Genomic DNA, 20,779 nt, shown 5'->3' with positions numbered 1-20,779 from the left:
TGTCATTAAAAAAAGCTTTAAAATCAGTTTATTACTACCTGTTTTTGTTGCTCCTACTTTACTATTCACCTTACCACTCCCCTACTTTGCACAAAAGATATTTTCCTGCATTTGCTTATTTAGCGTCGCTTCCTTCTTCTGACAAACACCTTTATACGCTATGAACTATCACATAAAAACGGGACACTGGCCTTTATACAATGTGACGCCCTTCCCTAGGGCAATGTCTTTATTTAGATGTTAAAATATTAAATCTGATCTCTCATATAATTTTCCATGAGCACAAAGTCACTCTCTATCTCTCATCCTAGGCGGAATTCTATTACAGAAGACAATCTGGATAATGTTCTGTGTATCATAGAGTGGAAAGTCCTTATAAATTATCTTGCTTGCTAAACGTATGCTTGAATCAACATTATATCTATTATATCATTTGGTTTTAGTGCCCTGCCAAAAGGAAATTTAGCACTTACTGATGAAACTCACCAGCATTATTATTTAAAGTTATACCGCTACTTAAAAACTAATCTTCAAAACATAAATGTACATTAAAGGGGTTATTTATTAAAGTCCAAATTCTAAAAACTAGAAAAATTTTAGTTTTTTTCCATTATAAAATCAGAATTTTTAGTGGAGAAAAATTATACTCAATGATGGAAAAAGTCTGAATCCGAAAATCCGGAATCTCAAACCTGCTGAGGTTCTATATAAATGAATGGGAGAGGTCCCTATTCTATTTCCAAGTTTCTATGGTCTGCGCTGGAATTAGCCTGAAAATCCGACTTTTCCTAGGAAAATCCAGAAAAAATTTAGCAATTCAGGAAAAAACTCAGAAAAAATCATATGATTTGGATTTTCACTAATTTTTTTTGTGTTTGTCCCCAATCCAATTAAATAGTGCTTTTTTAATAATAAATAAGGTCCAATCATGGATTCTAGTTTGGTCTGACTTTTTTATTAAAATGCTAAAATTCAGATTTTGGTAAATATGGTCCTAAAAGTTGTCTTTAGGTCATGTTGATCATTTTCACTGATAGGGCTGCTTTTGTAAAGGTTAAAGTTCCTAAAACTGACTATCCTCTTTTTTTTCACTTGTCCAACTCAAGGGCAGTTCATGAATATGAAATCGCTCCGAGTGCCATACAGCTGGCGATTTAATTCTAGCCGGCGGGAAGGCAGGGAAGGCAGTTCGGGGAGATTAGTCGCCCCGATAAAGAGGAGATTTGTCACTGGGCGACTAATCTCCCCGAATCTGACCGTGTGTCTCTGCCCTTAAGCAGATAGAAATTGGTAGAACACAGCAGAGCTGATCAAACCCAAATCAAGAATCAGGGAGAATGTTTTATAACATTTTGGGGAGTGTCCAGGAAAGGACATAACACAACTAGAAGTTTAAGTTTGATATACAGAGTAATATTCTTGCAGTTGGTTTTAATTTTTTATTATTTGTGGTTTTTGAGTTATTTAGCTTTTTATTCAGCAGCTCTCCAGTTTGCAATTTCAGCCATCTGGTTGCTATGGTTCAAATTACCATAGCAATCATGCATTGATTTGAATAAGAGACTGGAATATGAATAGGAGAGGCCTAAAAAGTAATAATAATAATAATAAATGTGTAGCCTTACAGAGCATTTGTTTTTAGGGGGTCCAACCTGAAAGCCTGAAAGAGTCAGAAGAAGAAGGCAAAACTGTAAAAAAGCAATTAAAAAGTTGCTTAGAATGAATAATTTTATAACTTACTAAAAGTTCACTTAAAGGAGAACTAAAGCCTAACTAAAGAAGTAGCTAGAAACAGTGTCGGACTGGCCCACCAGGATACCAGGAAAACTCCCGTGGGCCCAGGTGTCAGTGGGCCTCTTGCTTCTAACCATGAAGCCTATTTCATGGTCATTCCCTATTTCTTTATGGGAAAAAAATGCTTAAAATTGGAAGAATAGAGTATAGTAAGTAGATATAAAAGACTAGGAGAATAAAGAGGTTGAGTGAGAAGAGGTGGAATAATAGTTTGGATTGTGGGCCCTCAGCCTAAAGTTTTCTGGTGGGCCCCTGGCATCCCAGTCCGACACTGGCTAGAAATGTTATACATTATGTTTTGTGCTTCTGTACCAGCCTAATGCAACCACAGCCGTTTAGCAGTAAAGATCTGTGTCTCCAAAGATGCCCCAGTAGCTCCCCATCTTCTTTTCTGCTGATTCACTGCACATGCTCTGTGCTGCTGTCACTTACTGAGCTTAGGGACCCACTCACAATATACAGTACACATAGAATAGAAATGTCACAATATAAGGCTGATTAGTAATTAATACAGATAATTACTACATGGCAGCACAGAAACCAGTGCAATTAGCATCAGAATTTAATAATCAGCCCTGTAGCATCAGCTTATATTACAGACCAACCTCATTTTCTGCTGGATAATTAGTGACGAGCCCTAAGCTTAGCTTCTCAACAGCCAATCAGAGCCCACTGAGCATGTGAGTGTCACAGACACTTTCCAAGATGGTGACCCCCTGTGACAAGTTTGAAGTCCTGGATCATTGCTGCTATTGACAAGCTCAAACTTTAGCCTCGTGCAATAAGTTCAGTATATAAAATATGGCATTTATAGCCATATTCATTCTTCTTTAAAGGTGAACCTTTAAATTCCTTAACGTTTCTTGTTACATTTAAATACGTTTCTTCATGAAACATAGTGTATATATATATATATATATATATATATATATATATATATATATACAATATATATATATATATATATATATATATATATATATATATATATATACAGTATATTTATATATAAGTCTTTATTTCTGTGAACTATCTGAAACATGAACTGAAAAAAGTGTTGGAAGGTGCACAGCCCCTTTAAAATAATAAGTTGCATTATTAAAATCTGAACCCAAACCCCTTCAAAATACCTTGGAAATCTAATGAGGGCTTATAGAGGGGCCCTTCATTATATTCAAGTTAGGGAGAGCCCATAGGGCCCATAGTAAAGTCAAATCCAAACCAGAGAAAGTGGGAGACTGGACACCAAGGGGGTTTTTTATTAAAGTCTGAATGCCAAAAACTTGAAAAATTCGAGTTTTTTTTACTATTATTTTTAGTAGAAAAAACCCAGAGTTTTTCGTAATTTATTAAACCCAGAGGGTGTTAAAAGTCTGAATTAAAAAAGTACTCCAACTCAGACGTCCCGAGTTCATGTAGAAGTCAACGGGAGAAGTTGTGGTTTTCGGTCAAATATCCCAAAAAAACAGTTTTCAGTTGGAAAAATTGGCCAGTTCTACAATTACTGACATTTTTTTCTACAAAAGTTATTTTGTAAAATAAGCCAGAAATCTGAAAAAATATGAACAGGTTTTCAAAGTTTTCTCGACTGTCTAAAAATATTAAAACTGTGGGAAAAAAATGTTCTTTAGGTATATCTGTCCTTTGGCTTTATGTTCCACAATGGACTAGGTAATCACTCTGTGATCTATGGACTCAGCTGGGTTGAGCTGAAAAGGCAAATGACAGGGGGCCATATAATAATAATAATGGGTGGAATGTTTGCTCTAGTTCTAGTAACCCATAGCAACCAGTCAGCAGTTAGAATTGACTGATCTCCTGTTTGAAAGCAAACATCAGCTGTCAGTTCCTATCCCTACACCAAATGTTACACCTTATAAAATTGCAACCAGAGACAACTTTGCAACTTTTTTCTACAGGTCTGTCCCCTATCTCATTATAGCAGAGCTTCCCAAACTGATGGGCTTTCGATTCTAACCACCGGATTGAAGCCACTTAGTTGGAGAGGATCATTTGCAGAGACTCCAAACAACAGTTCAAAAGCACTTAGGGGGTACAAAAACGGAGGGGTCTGGCTGTGCTCTGGACCTCGCATCTTGGTAAAAACCCAGTGCTCCCAAACTTGCAAATTAGGGGGAGAGTTGGGGAAGAGAGGGGTGATGTCTACTTACCTCCCCACACACCCCTAATAAATACAGAACAGAGTTCACGGAGTGATCACGAGAGACCTGTGGCAGGTCCTACAAACATGGTATATCTATAGAAATAAGTCAAATCAACTGGACTTGCTTTGTTCTTCTTGAAGACATTTCACCAGTCATCCAACTGGCTTTCTCAATTCAGAATAACTTGTACATAGGATCCATTCCAGAGGATATACAGCGAAGCAAGATCCTATGTCCTAGTTATTCCGAATTGAGAAAGTCAGTTGGATGACTGGTGAAATGTCTTCAAGAAGAACAAAGCAAGTCCAGTTGATTTGACTTATTTCTATAGATATACCATGAGCTGGATGAATGAGAACTTTCATAAACAAAAAACATGGTGGATTGAGATTTTCTTCCACTTTGTGCCCTGCCTTGCACTCTAGTGTGTCATAGTCTTCTTGCCCCCTTTTTAAATATCTATTTTCTATGATAGGAAGCAATTTGTTATTACAAAAGGGATTATGAAATGAAGGCCAACACAACACAAGCCCCAGGTTTGGGCCATCTCGATCGGGCAGGTTAAAAAATCCCATAGAATCGTGGCCCCATCTGTCAGCAGTCTCGCGATCCGATCGTTGGGCCTTTCGATCAGCCTGATATCGCCCACCTCAATGTGGGCATATTGGGGAGAGATCGGCTCATTTGGTGACATCACTAAACGAGCGGATCTCCCTGTTTATGGCCATCTTGAGAATTACTGCAGGAAGCTCTCAGAGAATAGAAGTACCTTCAAGCTTCTTTTACAGAACATAAATATTGATTATATCATAACCTGCCATATCGATTGTAATATGCAGTCAAAGACCTTCACCCCTTGAGGAAACTGTAATGTTCAGTCAGCTGGAAAATCCCATTTCATAAACAAAATTGTGATGTCCCGATAATTATCTTGGCCAATTATGATTTAGCTGAAAGGTGCCAAATGGACAAAAGGAAACTGTGATATTAATATTTGTGAGAATTCAGCAACATGTTTTGGCCTATGTATACTCATAGTGTGCATGAATATAATAAGTTAATAAAAGTCCACAAAAAAATAAATTTTTCCAAGATTGTTGACTGCAAAAGGGACAAAGCCTATACGGTCCTCCAATGACACTGTGAGGGAGAATATAAACTTGCTTGTCCTTCAAACCCAACACATTTAATGCAGTGCTGCCAATTTTTTCTACATAGTGGGCCAGAATATCCAGCATTCCTAGTGTTTGAAAATGATGCCATTCAAGGACATTATCATTAAACTGTCAGAAATCCTTGAGAGCACCATTTGTAATGGAAATAGGGTTTGTGTGCTAAGTGGGGTGCTATAATCTGTACCCATGTTGGGTTAAGTGGCCGGACTACTGAAGGCAAAGGTTGCACAGCTGCACCAAACATATTCACACTACACCGCAATGCCAGGGCTCTCTATAGGGGCAAATTCACTAAGGCGTGAAGCGCCGAACGCTAGGGTTAATTCGCTAGCGTTTGGCATTTTCGCTACTGCGCAAATTCACTAACGAATGCTGGCGTAGTTTCGCTAGTGTTACTTCGCAACCTTACGCCAGGCGAATCTTCGCTAGCGACGAAACTACGCAAATTCACTAACTTGCGCAGTGTAGTGAACGCTACCTTTTACGCTAGACTTCCTTCGCCACCTCAGACCTGGCGAAGCGCAATAGAGTAGATAGGGATTGTTTAAAAAAAAGTCAAAATTTTTTCTAAGTCCCAAAAAACGCTGGCGTGTTTTCTACATGATGGCTGATAGGCTGAAAAAGATCGAAAAATTTTTGGGGTTCCCCTTCCTCCCCCCTACATTTCCTGACTCATGGCAACTTACCTAGACAGTGGGCACATGTGTAGTGCAAAATAAAATTTTTATTTGCAGATTTGAAGGTTTTCTAGGCATTTGTAGTGCAGATACGTGTTCCTCCATTGAAATTTGAATTTCGCGCCGTATGCAAATTAGCCTTCGCTAGCGTAACTTCGCTTTATATAGCGAAACAACGCTAGTGCAACTCCGCAACCTTACGCTACCCCTGTGCGCAACTTCGGATTTTAGTGAATTTGCGAAGCGCTGGCGAAACTACGCCTGGCGAAGTGCGGCGAAGTTGCGCCTGGCGCAACTTCGCATCTTAGTGAATTTGCCCCTATGTTTTCCATTGACTTTCTACAGAGAACCATATTCTGTCACCCCAAGACCCCTATTAGTCTTGCAGTCATTACAGAAGGCTCTATCATCTCACTGGCCAAATAACTGTTATACTATTCCAGCTGAGTATTGCTGCTTCCTTGAAGGCCATATTTCAGAAAAAAAAGCTTCTTTGTATTTGGACAAGCTCAGGGACTTTTGTTGAGTAGCTACTTCATGTAACTATCAGTTTTATAGACATTCTTCTGGGTGGAGCTTTTGGATATTGTTTGAATGTTTGGGACAGAACACATGGTACATCTACTCCTCAACCTTTCTCTCATTTCCTCTTCAAATTCAACACTTTGCTAGTGCTGCACCCCCTTCTCTGGAATTCCCTCCCACATTCCACCCACCTTTCTCCATATTTCTCAGCCTTTAAATGAACTCTCAAAACACATTTTTTTTTAGAGAAGCGTCTCATCTAGTTTAACAAAGCTTCAGTTTGCACTATATCCTGCTAAATGCAATGCTCAATTCCACATCGCTTCCTTTGCTCATTCCTGATCTTACCCATCCCCACACCTTGGGGGTTATTTAGTAAACCTTGCATTTATTTGGTCAGGCTTTTTGGGGCAAAAACATGAATTTTTCATGGAAAAAAATATGAATTTTTAGTGGAAAAAAAACCTTGATTTTTTTGAGATTCATGCTGCAAAAAGCCAAATCCAAAACCTGTTGAGGTCATGTATAAGTCAAGAGATGTCCATATCCCAATTTGAAGATATTGTGGTTTGTGTTGGGTTTAATGAGTAAAATTAGTTGATTCAGAGTAAAAGTCTGAAAAAATCATACGATTCGGGTTTTCACTCGATTTGTCCGTTTTTTTCTCAATCCGATTAATTTGAGTTATTTTATTAATAAATAAGGCAAATATTGGGCACAGGAGTTTGGTCAAGCTTTTTTTATTTTAATTATGAGATAATGATTTCTAGTAAATACCCCCACTTGTGTCTTTAACCCCTTTTTCATTTTAGATTGTAAGCTCTTTTTAGCAGGATTCTTGTTGCCTCCTGGCATTGTACCTTGTTGTCAATGGTTGGTGCCAGCAGTAAGAATACATTTGAAGGTATAAACCAGTGGTTCCTTGGTTTCCTGGTTAAGGGGGCTTGGAGGTGTAGCAGCGAGGGTCAGCCTGAAGGCCAGTGGTGGTTCCTAGACATGCTCAAAACCTAGCTTGAAGGTCAGTTAGGATGGCATATGGGGTTGATAATTATTTGCTCTTCAAGATATTTCCTGGAATTATGATCCACAAATGCTTTCCTGTATCTGTAATCTTGTTATGAGCGGAGGGAGGCTTTTAGGTTGGACCAAAGGGGGCATGAAATAGTCTGAAAACAGTTGTAGAGGAATTATACATAAAACACAGCCACAGATACTGTATCTAGTGCAGAAAAGGCCAGCATTACTAACACCCTTTGCCTTGTAATTTACATATTTATACATATCAGCCTTGCTACTTGCCCTTTATTCCCACTCATCCACAGCAAGAAGCAGACCATGACCATCGCCCGTATTTTGCTTCCCAGTGAGAAGTTCCTGTATTTGAGCTGAGCACAAGGTCACTAGCTGATCCCACACACAGTATCCTCAGTACAGCAATGACACAAGCAATGGAAGAGTCAACAGAGACAAGCCACAACAGGAACCAGAATCTCTTCTAAAATCAAACTACTGTTTGTTCTTATGGGTCACGTATGGGGAGAAATTCCTGAGTAGAATGAACATGTTGCCCTATATACTAATAATAATGGTGCACAAGCAATTTAATTATTGCATTGAAGAGACTGCACCAGTATTTGGTTTTACTGATGCTACTGATTGCTATTGAAAGACTTGGACATATATATACAAGGGTACATGGGCTATTAAAAAGGTAAAGTAACTTTTAGTATGATGTAGAGAGTGATATTCTGAGACAATTTGCAATTGGGTTTAAAGTTTTATTATTTGTGGTTAATTAGCTTTTTATTCAGCCGCTCTCCCGTCTGCAATTTCAGCAATCTGGTAGCTAGGGTCCACATTACCGTAGCAACCATGCACTGATTTGAATCAGAGACTGGAATATGAATAGGAGAGGCCTGAATAGAAAGATGAGTAATGAAAAGTAGCGATAACAATAGATTTGCAGCAGAGCATTTGTTTTTTAGATGGGGTCAGTGACCTCCATTTAAAAGCTGCAAAGATTCAAAAGGAAAAAAGAAAGAATGAAGACCAATTGAAAAGTTGCTTAGAATCGACCATTCGATAACATACTTAAAGGGGAACTATCGTGACAATAAAAATTTAACATAAGCTTCACCATACTGAAATAATTACAATCAATTAAAAATTCTTGTTCCTTGTTTCAGAAATAATCAAGTTTATCTTCACTATTGCTCTCTCAGCATCTGTTCAACTTTAAGTTAACTTTAAAGGGGAACTATCGCAAAAATGAAAATTTTATATACCCTTCCTCATACTAAAGTAAGAAACTTTCTCAATACAATCAATAAAAAATTCTGCCTTGTTTCAGAAATAATAAAGTCTATCTTTACTATTGCTCTCTTCATTCTGTCTTCATGCAGCAGTTGGGTGTCAGATGAATGATCCAATATATCTTATAGGGGGCTCCTTTTGCCTAGAAGATGTATTAGAGCTCATTCTATTAAAATCACCAGACATCATGTCTCTCTACATGCAGGATTTGTGCAAAAGGCAGTTATTTTGTTAGAATTGGTTTATTCTGGAATCAGTTATATGAGTGAGCTGTAATTCATCTGCTAGGAAAGTAAGCCCCCTATAAGATATATTGGATCTAACTGTCAATGAATATCTGACACCCAACTGCTGAATGAAGAGAGAATGAAGAGAAACAGATGCTGAGAGAGGAAAAGTGAATATAAACTTGATTATTTTAAAAAAGAATCCAGAATTATTTATTGATTGTATTGAGAAAGTTTCTTATTTCAGTATGAAGAAGCTTATATTAAATTTTAATTTTTGCGATAGTTCCCCGTTAACTTAAAGTTGAATCTACCCCTTTAAGGAAACAAAGTAGCTAATGGTAAAGGACAGGGTGGGCCGTGCCAGCTCACTACAAGGATAAGTGCAAAAGAGATGGATGCAGGCTATGAATGAGTGCTGTCAGCTCCGTTTGTTCTCTCTGAAAGGAATAGAAAAGCATGAATGGCTGCAGGTAAGTGTGTTTTCTCTCAGCAGGGCAGCAGTGCATTGTGAGTGAGGGTGCAGGGAGTGCTAGACACAGAGCATGAGTGAGTGCTGCAGGGGTTAAGCAGGCAGGTTAGGGCAGGGAGGCGTGTGATTGGCTCAGCACTTGGCAGTGTCTCCTCACACTCCCTGCAATGCAGCCTTCCCTACTGCAGCTCCCACAGGCAAGCCCCGGGGAATTGGCCAGGGAAGCTCTGGGCTCCCTCTTACACCAACATGGGGGCATCGTTTTCTACCAGGAGGAAAGGCAGCGTGGAGAAATCTCAGCCAAAGAAGCCCTGCAGTGGGTGAGTAGTAGCTTCCAATGCACTCAGCATCTCTCTATACTATTTATACTATACACATACCGGCACTTCTCTCATAGTACAGCAACTCTGTAACATGCTCAGTACTCATATATACTCACACTCACAATTCTGCTCTGTATAACTCTGCCTCACAACTGCTTCATTCTGCTGTATAGCTCAGCCTGCAAGTCATCATATGGACTTTTATTTCCAACTTTGTTTTGTACAGTATATGATCAGGCTGCTGTGTATAATGATGCTGAGTATCTCTATACACTGATAATGACCAGGCTGCTGTGTATAATGATGCTGAGTATCTCTATACACTGATAATGACCAGGCTGCTGTGTATAATGATGCTGAGTATCTCTATACACTGATAATGACCAGGCTGCTGTGTATAATGATGCTGAGTATCTCTATACACTGATAATGACCAGGCTGCTGTGTATAATGATGCTGAGTATCTCTATACACTGATAATGACCAGGCTGCTGTGTATAATGATGCTGAGTATCTCTATACACTGATAATGACCAGGCTGCTGTGTATAATGATGCTGAGTATCTCTATACACTGACAATGACCAGGCTGCTCTGTATAATGATGCTGAGTATCTCTATACACTGATAATGACCAGGCTGCTGTGTATAATGATGCTGAGTATCTCTATACACTGATAATGACCAGACTGCTGTGTATAATGATGCTGAGTATCTCTATACACTGATAATGACCAGGCTGCTGTGTATAATGATGCTGAGTATCCAGAAACGTAACTAGAGTGGGGCGGGCCCTGGTGCAGGACGTGCAGCCGGGCCCCCGCCCCCTCCGTACGCCCTGAACTGGCCGGGAATAAGCGGCATGCGAACTGCTGGGGGGCCCTGAGGGGGTGCGGGCCCTGGCCCGCTCGCACCCCCCGGTAGTTCCTCCACTTTGAGTATCTCTATAGACTGATAATGACCAGGCTGCTGTGTATAATGATGCTGAGTATCTCTATACACTGATAATGACCAGGCTGCTGTGTATAATGATGCTGAGTATCTCTATACACTGATAATGACCAGGCTGCTGTGTATAATGATGCTGAGTATTTCTATACACTGATAATGACCTGGCTGCTGTGTATAATGATGATGAGTATCTCTGATAAGAAACAAGCTGATACAATACACAGAGAACACAATGTAACGACACAAAGTTATATTTTTGGAAAACTGTAACATAAGATCTAACCTTGAGCAAAGACAATGGAACTTTGTAACATTAGGTAAATCCAGCGCACACAAGTCATGTGAGTGGAATTCCAGTTGGGATAAGCTGTGCAGAACTCCCTGCAGCCCTCCAGTCACACTGGGAGTTGTTAGACGATCCAGTGCTGCACAAACAGCTGTCTGTAAACTGAGAGATTCCACAGGCAGAGAGCACATTCCCACAGGCACATTGGCTCTCACTGCTTCACAACTTTCTAACAACTCACTCTCTGCCAAACACATAGTTGGGGGGAACAATAGGTGCAGCAGACCCAGTGGCTGCTGGGGGCTTAGGAAGTGATACAGGGGGGTCCTGGCTGGTACTCATGGTCTTGGTACAACAGTTCCAGGCAGGAGAAGCCATGCTGGGTGCCTTTCCCCACAGGCACATATATTTGTAAAAGAGATACTTCTCCTTTAAATGTTCCCATTTAATAGACGTAACCCAATAAACACTGCTCATAATCTGATGCAACTGCACATGATAGGGTCCTGCATTATCCTGATCCCAGCATAACAATACATTTGTAGCCTTACAGAGCGTTTGTTTTTTAGATGGGGTCAGTGAACCCCCCCCCCATTTGAAAGCCGGAAAGAGTCAGAAGAAGATGGAAAATAAGTCAAAAACTATAAAAAAAATTAAAAGAAAAGACAAAAATGAATGCCAATTGAAAAGTTAAATGAAAGTTGAATCACCCCTTTAATGACTAATAAAGTACAGTGCTGTAGTTTGATAGTTCACTTTCACAGGTACGGGACCTGTTATCCAGAATGCTCGGGACCGGGGGTTTCCTGGATAATGGATCTTTCGATTATACGGATCTTCTTACCTTGGGGGGCTGAATCACCAAGGGTCGATTATCGAGGGTATTAAAATCCTTCGACTTCAAATATCGAAGTTGAAGGATTTTAGCGCAAATAGTGCGATCGGAAGATTGAAGGATTATTCCTTCGATCAAACGATTAAATCCTTCGAATCGAACGATTCTAAGGATTTAAATCCAACGATCGAAGGAATATCCTTCGATCAAAAAAACTTAGGAAAGCCTATAGGGACCTTCCCCATAGGCTAACATTGAGTTCGGTAGCTTTTAGATGGCGAACTATGGGGTCGAAGTTTTTTCTTAAAGAGACAGTACTTCGACTATCGAATGGTCGAATAGTCGAACGATTTTTAGTACGAATCCTTCGATTCAAAGTCGTAGTCGTAGTCGAAGGTCGTAGTAGCCCATTCGATGGTCGAAGTAGCCCAAAAAACACTTTGAAATTCGAAGTTTTTTTACTTCGAATCCTTCACTCGAAGTTAGTGAATCGGCCCGTAAGTCTACTGTAAACATTAAATAAACCCAATAGGCTGGTTTTGCTTCCAATAAGGATTAATTATATCTTAGTTTTGATCAAGTACAAGTTATTGTTTTATTATTACAGAGAAAAAGGAAATCATCTTTAAAAATTTGAATTATTTAATGAAAATGGAGTCTATGGCCTTTCCGTAATTCAGTGCTTTCTAGATAACAGGTTTCCATATAACAGATCTCATACCTGCATTTTGAAAAAAATGTATGATCTACTTGTATTATGTGCTAGAGTCTCCTTCCTCTCCCTCACATAGCAGCAGTTCTGCCTTGCTTTACGGCTGAGATTCTAGCTATCCTTATAATGGAGCCAGACCACAAGGAAAAATTGAGACACAAACGTGCAGACCCACTTGTTTGTCAAGGTCGCCACACAAGCAGATCTTTAGTTGTTATTAGAAAAATCACTGAGGTATGGAGACCAACAGCAATAATTGCTACTGTTTTCACTGTCTGTTGGTCTCCATACCTTAGTGATTTTTCCAATTTTGGCAACCCTTAGATATCAGCTGAGCAGACCTCATACAGGGGCCAATAGGCCAAAATTCCAAAAGTAAGTAAATAAATCCGAAATAGAGATACTGAAAATTTCAAGGTAGAAATTCTGAAAAACAGTACAGTGTGAGAAAGGCGCACACAGCTTCAGCCAGAAAAAGTTTTAAAAATGTTATTGGAAAAATTCTGCCGGCTGGCACAATACTGGACTGACAAGAAAGTGGCGTATTTAAAAAAAAAGTTTATTTAAAGGGATACTGTCATGGAAAAACGTGTTTTTTTTTCAAAACACATCAGTTAATAGTGCTGCTCCAGCAGACTTCTGCACTAAAATCCAACAGATTTTTTGATATTCAATTTTGAAATCTGACATGGAGCTAGACATAGTGTCAGTTTCCCAGCTGCCCCCAGTCATGTGACTTGAGCCTGCACTTTAGGATGGAACTACTTTCTGGCAGGCTGTTATATTTCCTACTTAATGTAACTGATTCAGTCTCAGTGGGACTTGGCTTTTACTATTGAGTGTGGATCTACCAGGGAGCTGTTATCTTGTGTTAGGGAGCTGCTATCTGGTTACCTTTCCATTGTTCTTTTTTTTAGGCTGCTGGGGGGGGGGTGATATCACTCCAACTTGCAGTAAAGAGTGACTGAAGTTTATCAGAGCACAAGTGACATGACTGCGGGCAGCTGGGAAACTGGCAATATGTCTAGCCCCATGCCCCTTAGGCACAAAACGCATATGGCTATTTTTTGTATAATGCTTTTTCTTTAAATAAACTTTTTTATGTGCACCACTTTCTTACCAGTCCTGTATTGCGCAAGCCTGCAGAATTTTTCCAATGACCTTAAGATGATCCCTTTAAGAAATATAGTATTTGTCTGAAGGCCCTATGAGTGAGCTCTCTCTCTCTCTTTATGTATATTAATGTGCCGGTTGGGAAGGGGTTAAGCTCTGGACATATCTATTTACATTCCTCGGCTTTGCTTTGTGCCACACGTTAGCTTTATGGCCGCACCCTGAGCAGGATATGCACCTGTTTTGTCACCCTGGATAGACTGGAAGCTGCCCCGGGGCTGGTAATTAGTGGGTGTGCCCACACTGCTCACTATCAGGCTCCACCAATCAAAACGAAGGTTTTTTATTTTGTATTTGCTACTATAATAATACTCCACTGGGGCACAAGGACTAATGGGATTGACTCAGGGTTCCCAGTAATATAATGGTGCTGAACAAACAGGGAAGGATAATAATGAGAGTTATTACATGAGTTAATGACTTGTCGTTTGTGTCATTAACGAAAACATTTCCTGACTGCCGACAGAGCCGCCCATTAGAATGAAGGCCGAGGGGAAATGGTCCTGTGAATTATTGACGTTCAAGGGATATGGTAATCAAAAGAAAAGGCCTTGTGTCCGAAAATGTGTAATATCTTATTGATCTGATTTACAGTTAAAATATTTTGACCTCCTTTTTGTGCTTGCAAGGGGTTTTCTTTACAGCACAGATTTTAGAATGACAACAAGCACTTGCACAAGACACCTAGCTCTTTAATTGTGAGTAAGCAGAGTGTGAGAGGCCCACTGGGGCTGCTACTCTAGGGGTCCCCACACCCCCCCTGGAGCCCCCATCACCGGCTCACCCACCTCCAGCCTCTCCCCCCCCCGTGTGCAATTTATATTTACTTTTTTACGTTTGCTGTAATCAAGGGAGGGAGAGCAATGGGGTGCGATGGCAGAGGGCAGGAGGGGATTGGGTCTGGGTCAGCAGTTCAACCCTGTGAGTAAGATTTATGATTAATAGACTATATCCAAACTCCTTGTATGTGTCCAACTAAGTTACAGCTGTACAAGTGAGACTGGCAGCTGCCATGTTGGACGGCTTGACCTTAGGCCCCTGGCTCTGCACTGCTGATCACTGAACAAGGAGCTGATCACTGAACAAGGAGCTGAGAACAAGGAGCTGATCACTGAACAAGGAGCTGATCACTGAACAAGGAGCTGATCACCAAACAAGGAGCTGAGAATAAGGAGCTGATCACTGAACAAGGAGCTGATCACTGAACAAGAAGCTGATCACCAAACAAGGAGCTGAGAATAAGGAGCTGATCACTGAACAAGGAGCTGATCACCAAACAAGGAGCTGAGAATAAGGAGCTGATCACCAAACAAGGAGCTGAGAATAAGGAGCTGATCACTGAACAAGGAGCTGATCACTGAACAAGAAGTTGATCACTGAACAAGAAGCTTTTGGGTAGCCGAGGATGAGTAGAGTATAATAGTGCTTTATTAGCAGAGAACCACGCAGCCATTATACAACAGTAACTTTCACTTTTAAGCTACAAGGAAGTATGCACAGTATAAGTCTGGGCACAGTGACATCTACAGGCCATTTGTATAAACACCACATATTCCCCCTATAGTAGGAAAGCATTTGGGCAAATGTAATAAACAACAAAAATGCATCTTAAATATACATTATTCACATCACATAGTTCTGGGTCCATGCAGGTAGTTTTCTGATTCTCTCAGTACACCTTATAGGGTCACTTTCTTCAGGCCTATTGCAGTTGACATCAGGAGTAGGAAAATGTCCTTCATCAAATGGAGCTTCTCCAAAGTCATATCTAACAGGAGCAAGACAACTTGCATTCCATATGCGTCCATCAGACAGTTCATATGTGTATGGTCCTCGCTGGTGTCTCACTTCAAGTGGTGTAATAAATTTAGATTGTCCTTGTTTCAGTATTCCTGGTTTCTTAATTCTGACTAAAGATCCAGGCTGAAAGTGCACTTCTCTGGCACCACGTTTTCTATCCGTATAAGTCTTGCATTTGGCTTGGTGACGTTTCCCAATGTCAGCAGTAGATGATTTTGTAGGCACAGTATTTTGTTTAAGTTTGATGTCTGCAACATGTAACTTAGTGCGCATCTGTCTGCCATGTAATAATTCAGCTGGAGATGATTGGGTTGTTAGATGGCACGTTGCTCTGTAGTTATGTAGAAACTCTTTTGTAAATACTTTCCAAGATTTCCCAGTAAGATTTGCTGTCTGTAGTGCTTCTTTCAGACTTCTGTTGAATCGCTTTTGCTTGTGGGTAATACACTAAAGATTTCCTATGCACAATATTCCTCTCTCTCAGAAAGGATTCAAACTCATATGAGACAAACTGTGGTCCGTTGTCTGATATTAACTCCTTTGGATTACCTTCTCTGCTGAAGACTGTAGACAGAAATGTTATTACTTTAGCTGATGTTATATGAGAAACAAATGCAATTTCAGGCCATTTACTGTAATAGTCTATCAAGGTTATAGCAAATCTACAGTCTATAGGAGCATCTGTAAAAGGACTGACAATATCAATAGCAAGTTTTTCCCATGCTGAATCAGGGAATGGTACTGGCTGAAGTGGTGGTGTATGTGTGATAGCTGTTTTGTCATGATTCTGACACGTAACACAAGAATGAATGGCAGTTACCACATCAGCATCCATTGCTGGCCACCAGTGTAGTTCTCGTAGTCTATGTTTTGTACGTACAATTCCTTCATGACTCTCATGTGCAAGTTGTACGAGCTTTTCTCGCAAGGTCTCTGGTACCAGTAAACGGTGAGATCCATGGACAACATAGCCATCTACTAAGGACAGTTCATGTCTAATCCTGTAGTAAGGTTGAAGATCAGGACTGAGTTTCTTCTCAGCATTCGGCCATTTGCTTTGTAAGATGTCCCGTAGTTTTACTTGAATTGGACACGGGAGACAAGCTTGCTTAAAATCAGCAGCTGTAACTGTAGATGATAGTAAATCAGTCAATGCTACAACTTCTATGTCCTCATCCAGTGTATCAGAAGCTGCAGGTAAAGGTAAACGTGACAAACAATCAGCAGTAACATTTTTCAAACCTGGTTTGTTTTGCATTTTGTAGTTGAAATTCAGTAGCCTTGCTGACTATTGATGGGCGAATTTGCGGCGTTTCGCTTCGACGAAAAATTCGCGAATTTCACGCGAAATTCGCGAAACGGTGTCTCGTTTTTGACGCCGGCGCCCGTTTTTTCTACGCTGGTTTTTGGCGCCGGCGTCCATTTTTTCGAAAAAAATATTTTTTGACGCCGGCGAATTTTTGCCGCGAATTTTCGCGGGCGTTTCGCAAATTTATTCGCTGGCGGCGAATCGCGCAAATTGGCCGCGAATTTGCGCCTGGTGAATAAATTCGCCCATCACTATTGCTGACCATCTAGCTATACGCATTCCAGCTCTTCCTAGTCCCTTTGTTGTAAGCAGTGTAGTTAAAGGGCTATGATCCGTGCATAAGGTAAATTCTCTACCCCATAGGTAGGTTCTCCATTTTCTGTTGCCAAAACACATGCTAGAGCTTCTTTTTTAACAGTTGAATACTTACGCTCTGTCTCTGTAAGTGTTCTGGATGCAAATGCAACAGTTTTCTCTGTGTGATCAGCATGGATCTGTGTGAGAACCGCACCAACGCTATAGAACAAGGAGCTGATCACTGAACAAGGAGCTGATCACTGAACAATTAGCTGATCACTGAACAAGGAGCTGATCACTGAACAATTAGCTGATCACTGAACAAGGAGCTGATCTTAGCTCTAAGTCGGTGATAAGTTCTACAGAGTCAAGTCAAGCAGACAAACATGGTGTTGGTCAAACTCGCACTGTTGGGTAACAGCAACGACCAAAATGTCCCTGTCCACATTCTTTATTAAAAACACACAGAGGGAACATTCTGGCATGAGGCCTGACTGTCACTTCTCTAATCTAAGACACTGAGCCCACAAGCTTCTATGGGGAAATCCTTTTACACTTTTGTCAGAGGGAAAGGAAATGAATAATATATAACCCACCGCTTTCCCACAACCTCTGAACAGCTCATGCATGAGAACCAGATGTGCTTACACTCTAAATAACATTGCTCTGGTGCTGCGCTAAGATAATTAGGAGCAATGGGAGAGTTAAACAGTGCCATCTGCTGGTGAAATCACGCCGGTGCAACCATTGGGAGTTACAGAAGTATATTCTGTATTTTATAAAAATTTAATAAAATATTTTATAAATATTGATGTTATTTTGGGTGAATTTCCCCTTTATTAGCATGTATTTATAAAACACCAACATATCCCACAATGGGAGCGTTAAACAGTGCCGTCTGCTGGTGAAATCACGCTGGTGCAACCATTGGGAGTTACAGAAGTATATTACTGTATTTTATAAAATTTAATAAAATATTTTATAAATATTGATGTTATTTTGGGTGAATTTCCCCTTTATTAGCATGTATTTATAAAACACCAACATATTCCACAGTGTTGTACATTAAAATCACTAGTTTTTGTGCTGGGGGGAATGAGCTAATGGGGTGACATTTATATATAATATATTAAGAGTATCCCTAAAAGGGGTGGTTCACCTTAAAGTTCACTTTTAGTATGTTATAAAATGACCAATTATAAGCAACTTTTCAGTTGGTCTTCATTATTTATTTTGTATTGTTTTTAAATTATTTGCCTTTCCAGTTTTTAAATGGGGGTTACTGACCCCATCGAAACGAAATGCTCCGTAAGGCTTGGAATGTATTGTCATTACTACTTTTTATTACTCTTATATAGATTTCTTTTCAGGCCGCTCCTATTTATTTTGCAGTGCCTTATTCAAATCATTGCATGGTAGCTAGGGTAACTTGGACCCTAGCAACCAGAAAGCTGAAATTGGAAACTGGAGAGCTGCTGAGTAAAAAGCTAAAAAACGCAAAAACCACAAATAATAAAAAATGAAAACCAATTACAAATTGTCACATGGAACCACCTTTCAGCAGATGCACGCAGGCAATTTTAAAGAGGTTCTTCACCTTTGAGTTAACTTTTAGTATGATGTATCCAGGTTTCAGGAATATGCAAGGGAACCATTCATCATTCACCCTGAATCTCCCCTTAACATACTTTAAAGCTGAATCTCATCTAAGAATATATTTAGGGTAGGACATAGGCAGTCTCCCCCCCCCCCCCCAAATCGCCCCATGTATTGTTTAGGGAGAGGGAGCCAATAGCATTTTCCGATTGGTCATTTTCTGACCAGTCTGACCACCAAGTAGTCAAGGAAGTTGTCAGGAGAAAGAAAGAGGCTGCTCTGATGTTCTTCTGATTAGGAAAGATTTGAGAAAGGTTTCTATTTTTTTTCTAAGCAGAAGAACAACAGAGCGCCTTTTTCGTTCCAGGGCTATATTTCCATAGTGGACACCCCTATGCCCGCTGATGTCCATCAACCCCGTCCCCTTCCTTTTATTTCATCATCAGGACCGGAGCAATGGGGATTGGTGCATGGGAAATCCAAAAAATTATTATTTATCTCCTGCGCATGCCCAGTGTTTCTGAACCAATGTGGGCACATTTTATGCTTCTTATACCATCCTTATATAAGGATATATATACAGTATATATATATTTCATTTTGTATTATTACTTCCATTTGAAATATTAATATTCGGCTTGTTGTGCCATTCTACTACTTTATCCCCGCTATCATCATTGTCCTCTAGTACTAGTAATAATAATAATAAAAATAATAATAAGCTCTTCTGTGTGTAAATGTAGGGTCTAACAATGTGGACTAAATGTGGACTAAGAGAGGAGAGAAAAATCTGCTGTTACCATGGAAACAACTGTCATTAGCTATAAAACAGACAGATGACCTAAACTGCCGCCTATAAATGGCAGTGCAGCAAATAAGGTGTTTTATTGGAAGACAAGGACAGGAGAATGGGGAGAACAAGTTCAATGAGCAACAGGGAGAGAAGCAAAACTGAAGGACAGTTCGCAGAGTGAAAGCAAAGTGAAACTGAACTAAAGCTCCCCATAGACGCGACGATTCTTCTTGCCGAACGACCGATTTTAGGGAAGTCCGACCAATCCTTCAAAATTATCGTGCGGTTAGTGGGATTCGAACGATCGTACATCTTACGATTTTTCGGCCGACATCTGTCAGGAAATTGTTCGGCCAGGTTAAAAAATCTTTGTCGGCCCCATCTATCTATGTTTGCAGGGCCAAGCAGGCAGCTCCCCTTTGTTTTCCTGGCAAATTGGTCTTTTTAGTTGATGGTAAATTTGTACGATCGTTCCGAGATAATCGCGGTCTCACGATGAGGATCAGATCTTTTAAAAATCTCAACATCTATGGCCAGCTTAAGAGAGATGAAATCTAACAATGGGATGTACAGGGCTATGACATAAACAGAACCAAGGAAATCTATTCTTACTCTGTGTGGTTGGCTGAAATGTCCAGCAGGTGGTGCTGTTGTATCAAATTCATTATATTGGCAGTGTACAAAAGTGTGACTTTCTGAAAACTAGAAAGAAAATGAATGTCAACTGCAACAACTCTGAGCTTTAATTAGTTCTGAAGGTAAATCATTTCAGTATAAGGCAGCACACGCAGACGAGCATCATTTTTATAATGTGACGAGACCCTTCCCACCCGTGTCGAGCAGCTGCTCTAGGACATATTGCACTGCCCTAAAACAAACGTCTCTTGGGAAAGGGGAAGTCAGCATTGCAGAGCGAGTTTTCTATGAAAGCAATCGTGTACTTAAAGGAACAGTAACATCAAAAAATTTAAGTGTTTTAAAGTAATACAAATATAATGCAATATTGCCCTGCACTGGTAAAACTAATGTGTTTGCTTCAGAAACACTACTACTATAGTTTATATAAACAAGCTGCTGGGCAGCCATTCAAAGGAGAAAAGGCTCAGGTTACACAGCAGATAAGCTCTGTAGAACATAATGGTCTTATCTGTTATCCACTATTTAACCTGTGCCATATAGGCTTTTTTCAATATCCACCATTGCTACACAACAGCTTGTTTATATGAACTATAGTAGTGTTTCTGAAGCAAACACATCATTTCTACCAGTGCAGGGCAACAGTACATGATATTTTCATTATTTTAAAACACTTTAATTTTTTGGTGCTACTGTTCCTTCAATACGTGACATCCCCCTT

The 20,779-nt window shown here is 40.0% G+C and overlaps 1 protein-coding gene across 2 annotated transcripts in view; it reads left to right on the top strand.

The window, feature by feature from the left end:
* The first annotated feature begins 9,320 nt into the window (after positions 1-9,320).
* Positions 9,321-20,779, top strand: part of tacc1.L (transforming, acidic coiled-coil containing protein 1 L homeolog) — a 55,736-nt gene continuing 44,277 nt past the window's right edge. Inside the window, exon 1 of one of the 2 annotated variants that reach the window (XM_041587118.1) lies at positions 9,321-9,349. In XM_041587118.1, coding sequence (XP_041443052.1) covers positions 9,336-9,349 — 14 coding nt within the window. In that variant the 5' untranslated portion in view covers positions 9,321-9,335. Of the gene's footprint in view, positions 9,350-9,535; positions 9,669-20,779 lie in introns of those variants that run through there. The other variant, XM_041587116.1, reaches the window with a different exon arrangement.

The sequence above is a fragment of the Xenopus laevis genome, chromosome 3L, assembly GCF_017654675.1.
Source record: "Xenopus laevis strain J_2021 chromosome 3L, Xenopus_laevis_v10.1, whole genome shotgun sequence".
In the NCBI taxonomy this organism is placed as follows: Eukaryota; Metazoa; Chordata; class Amphibia; order Anura; family Pipidae; genus Xenopus; species Xenopus laevis.
This window is presented reverse-complemented; position numbering and strand designations above follow the sequence as displayed.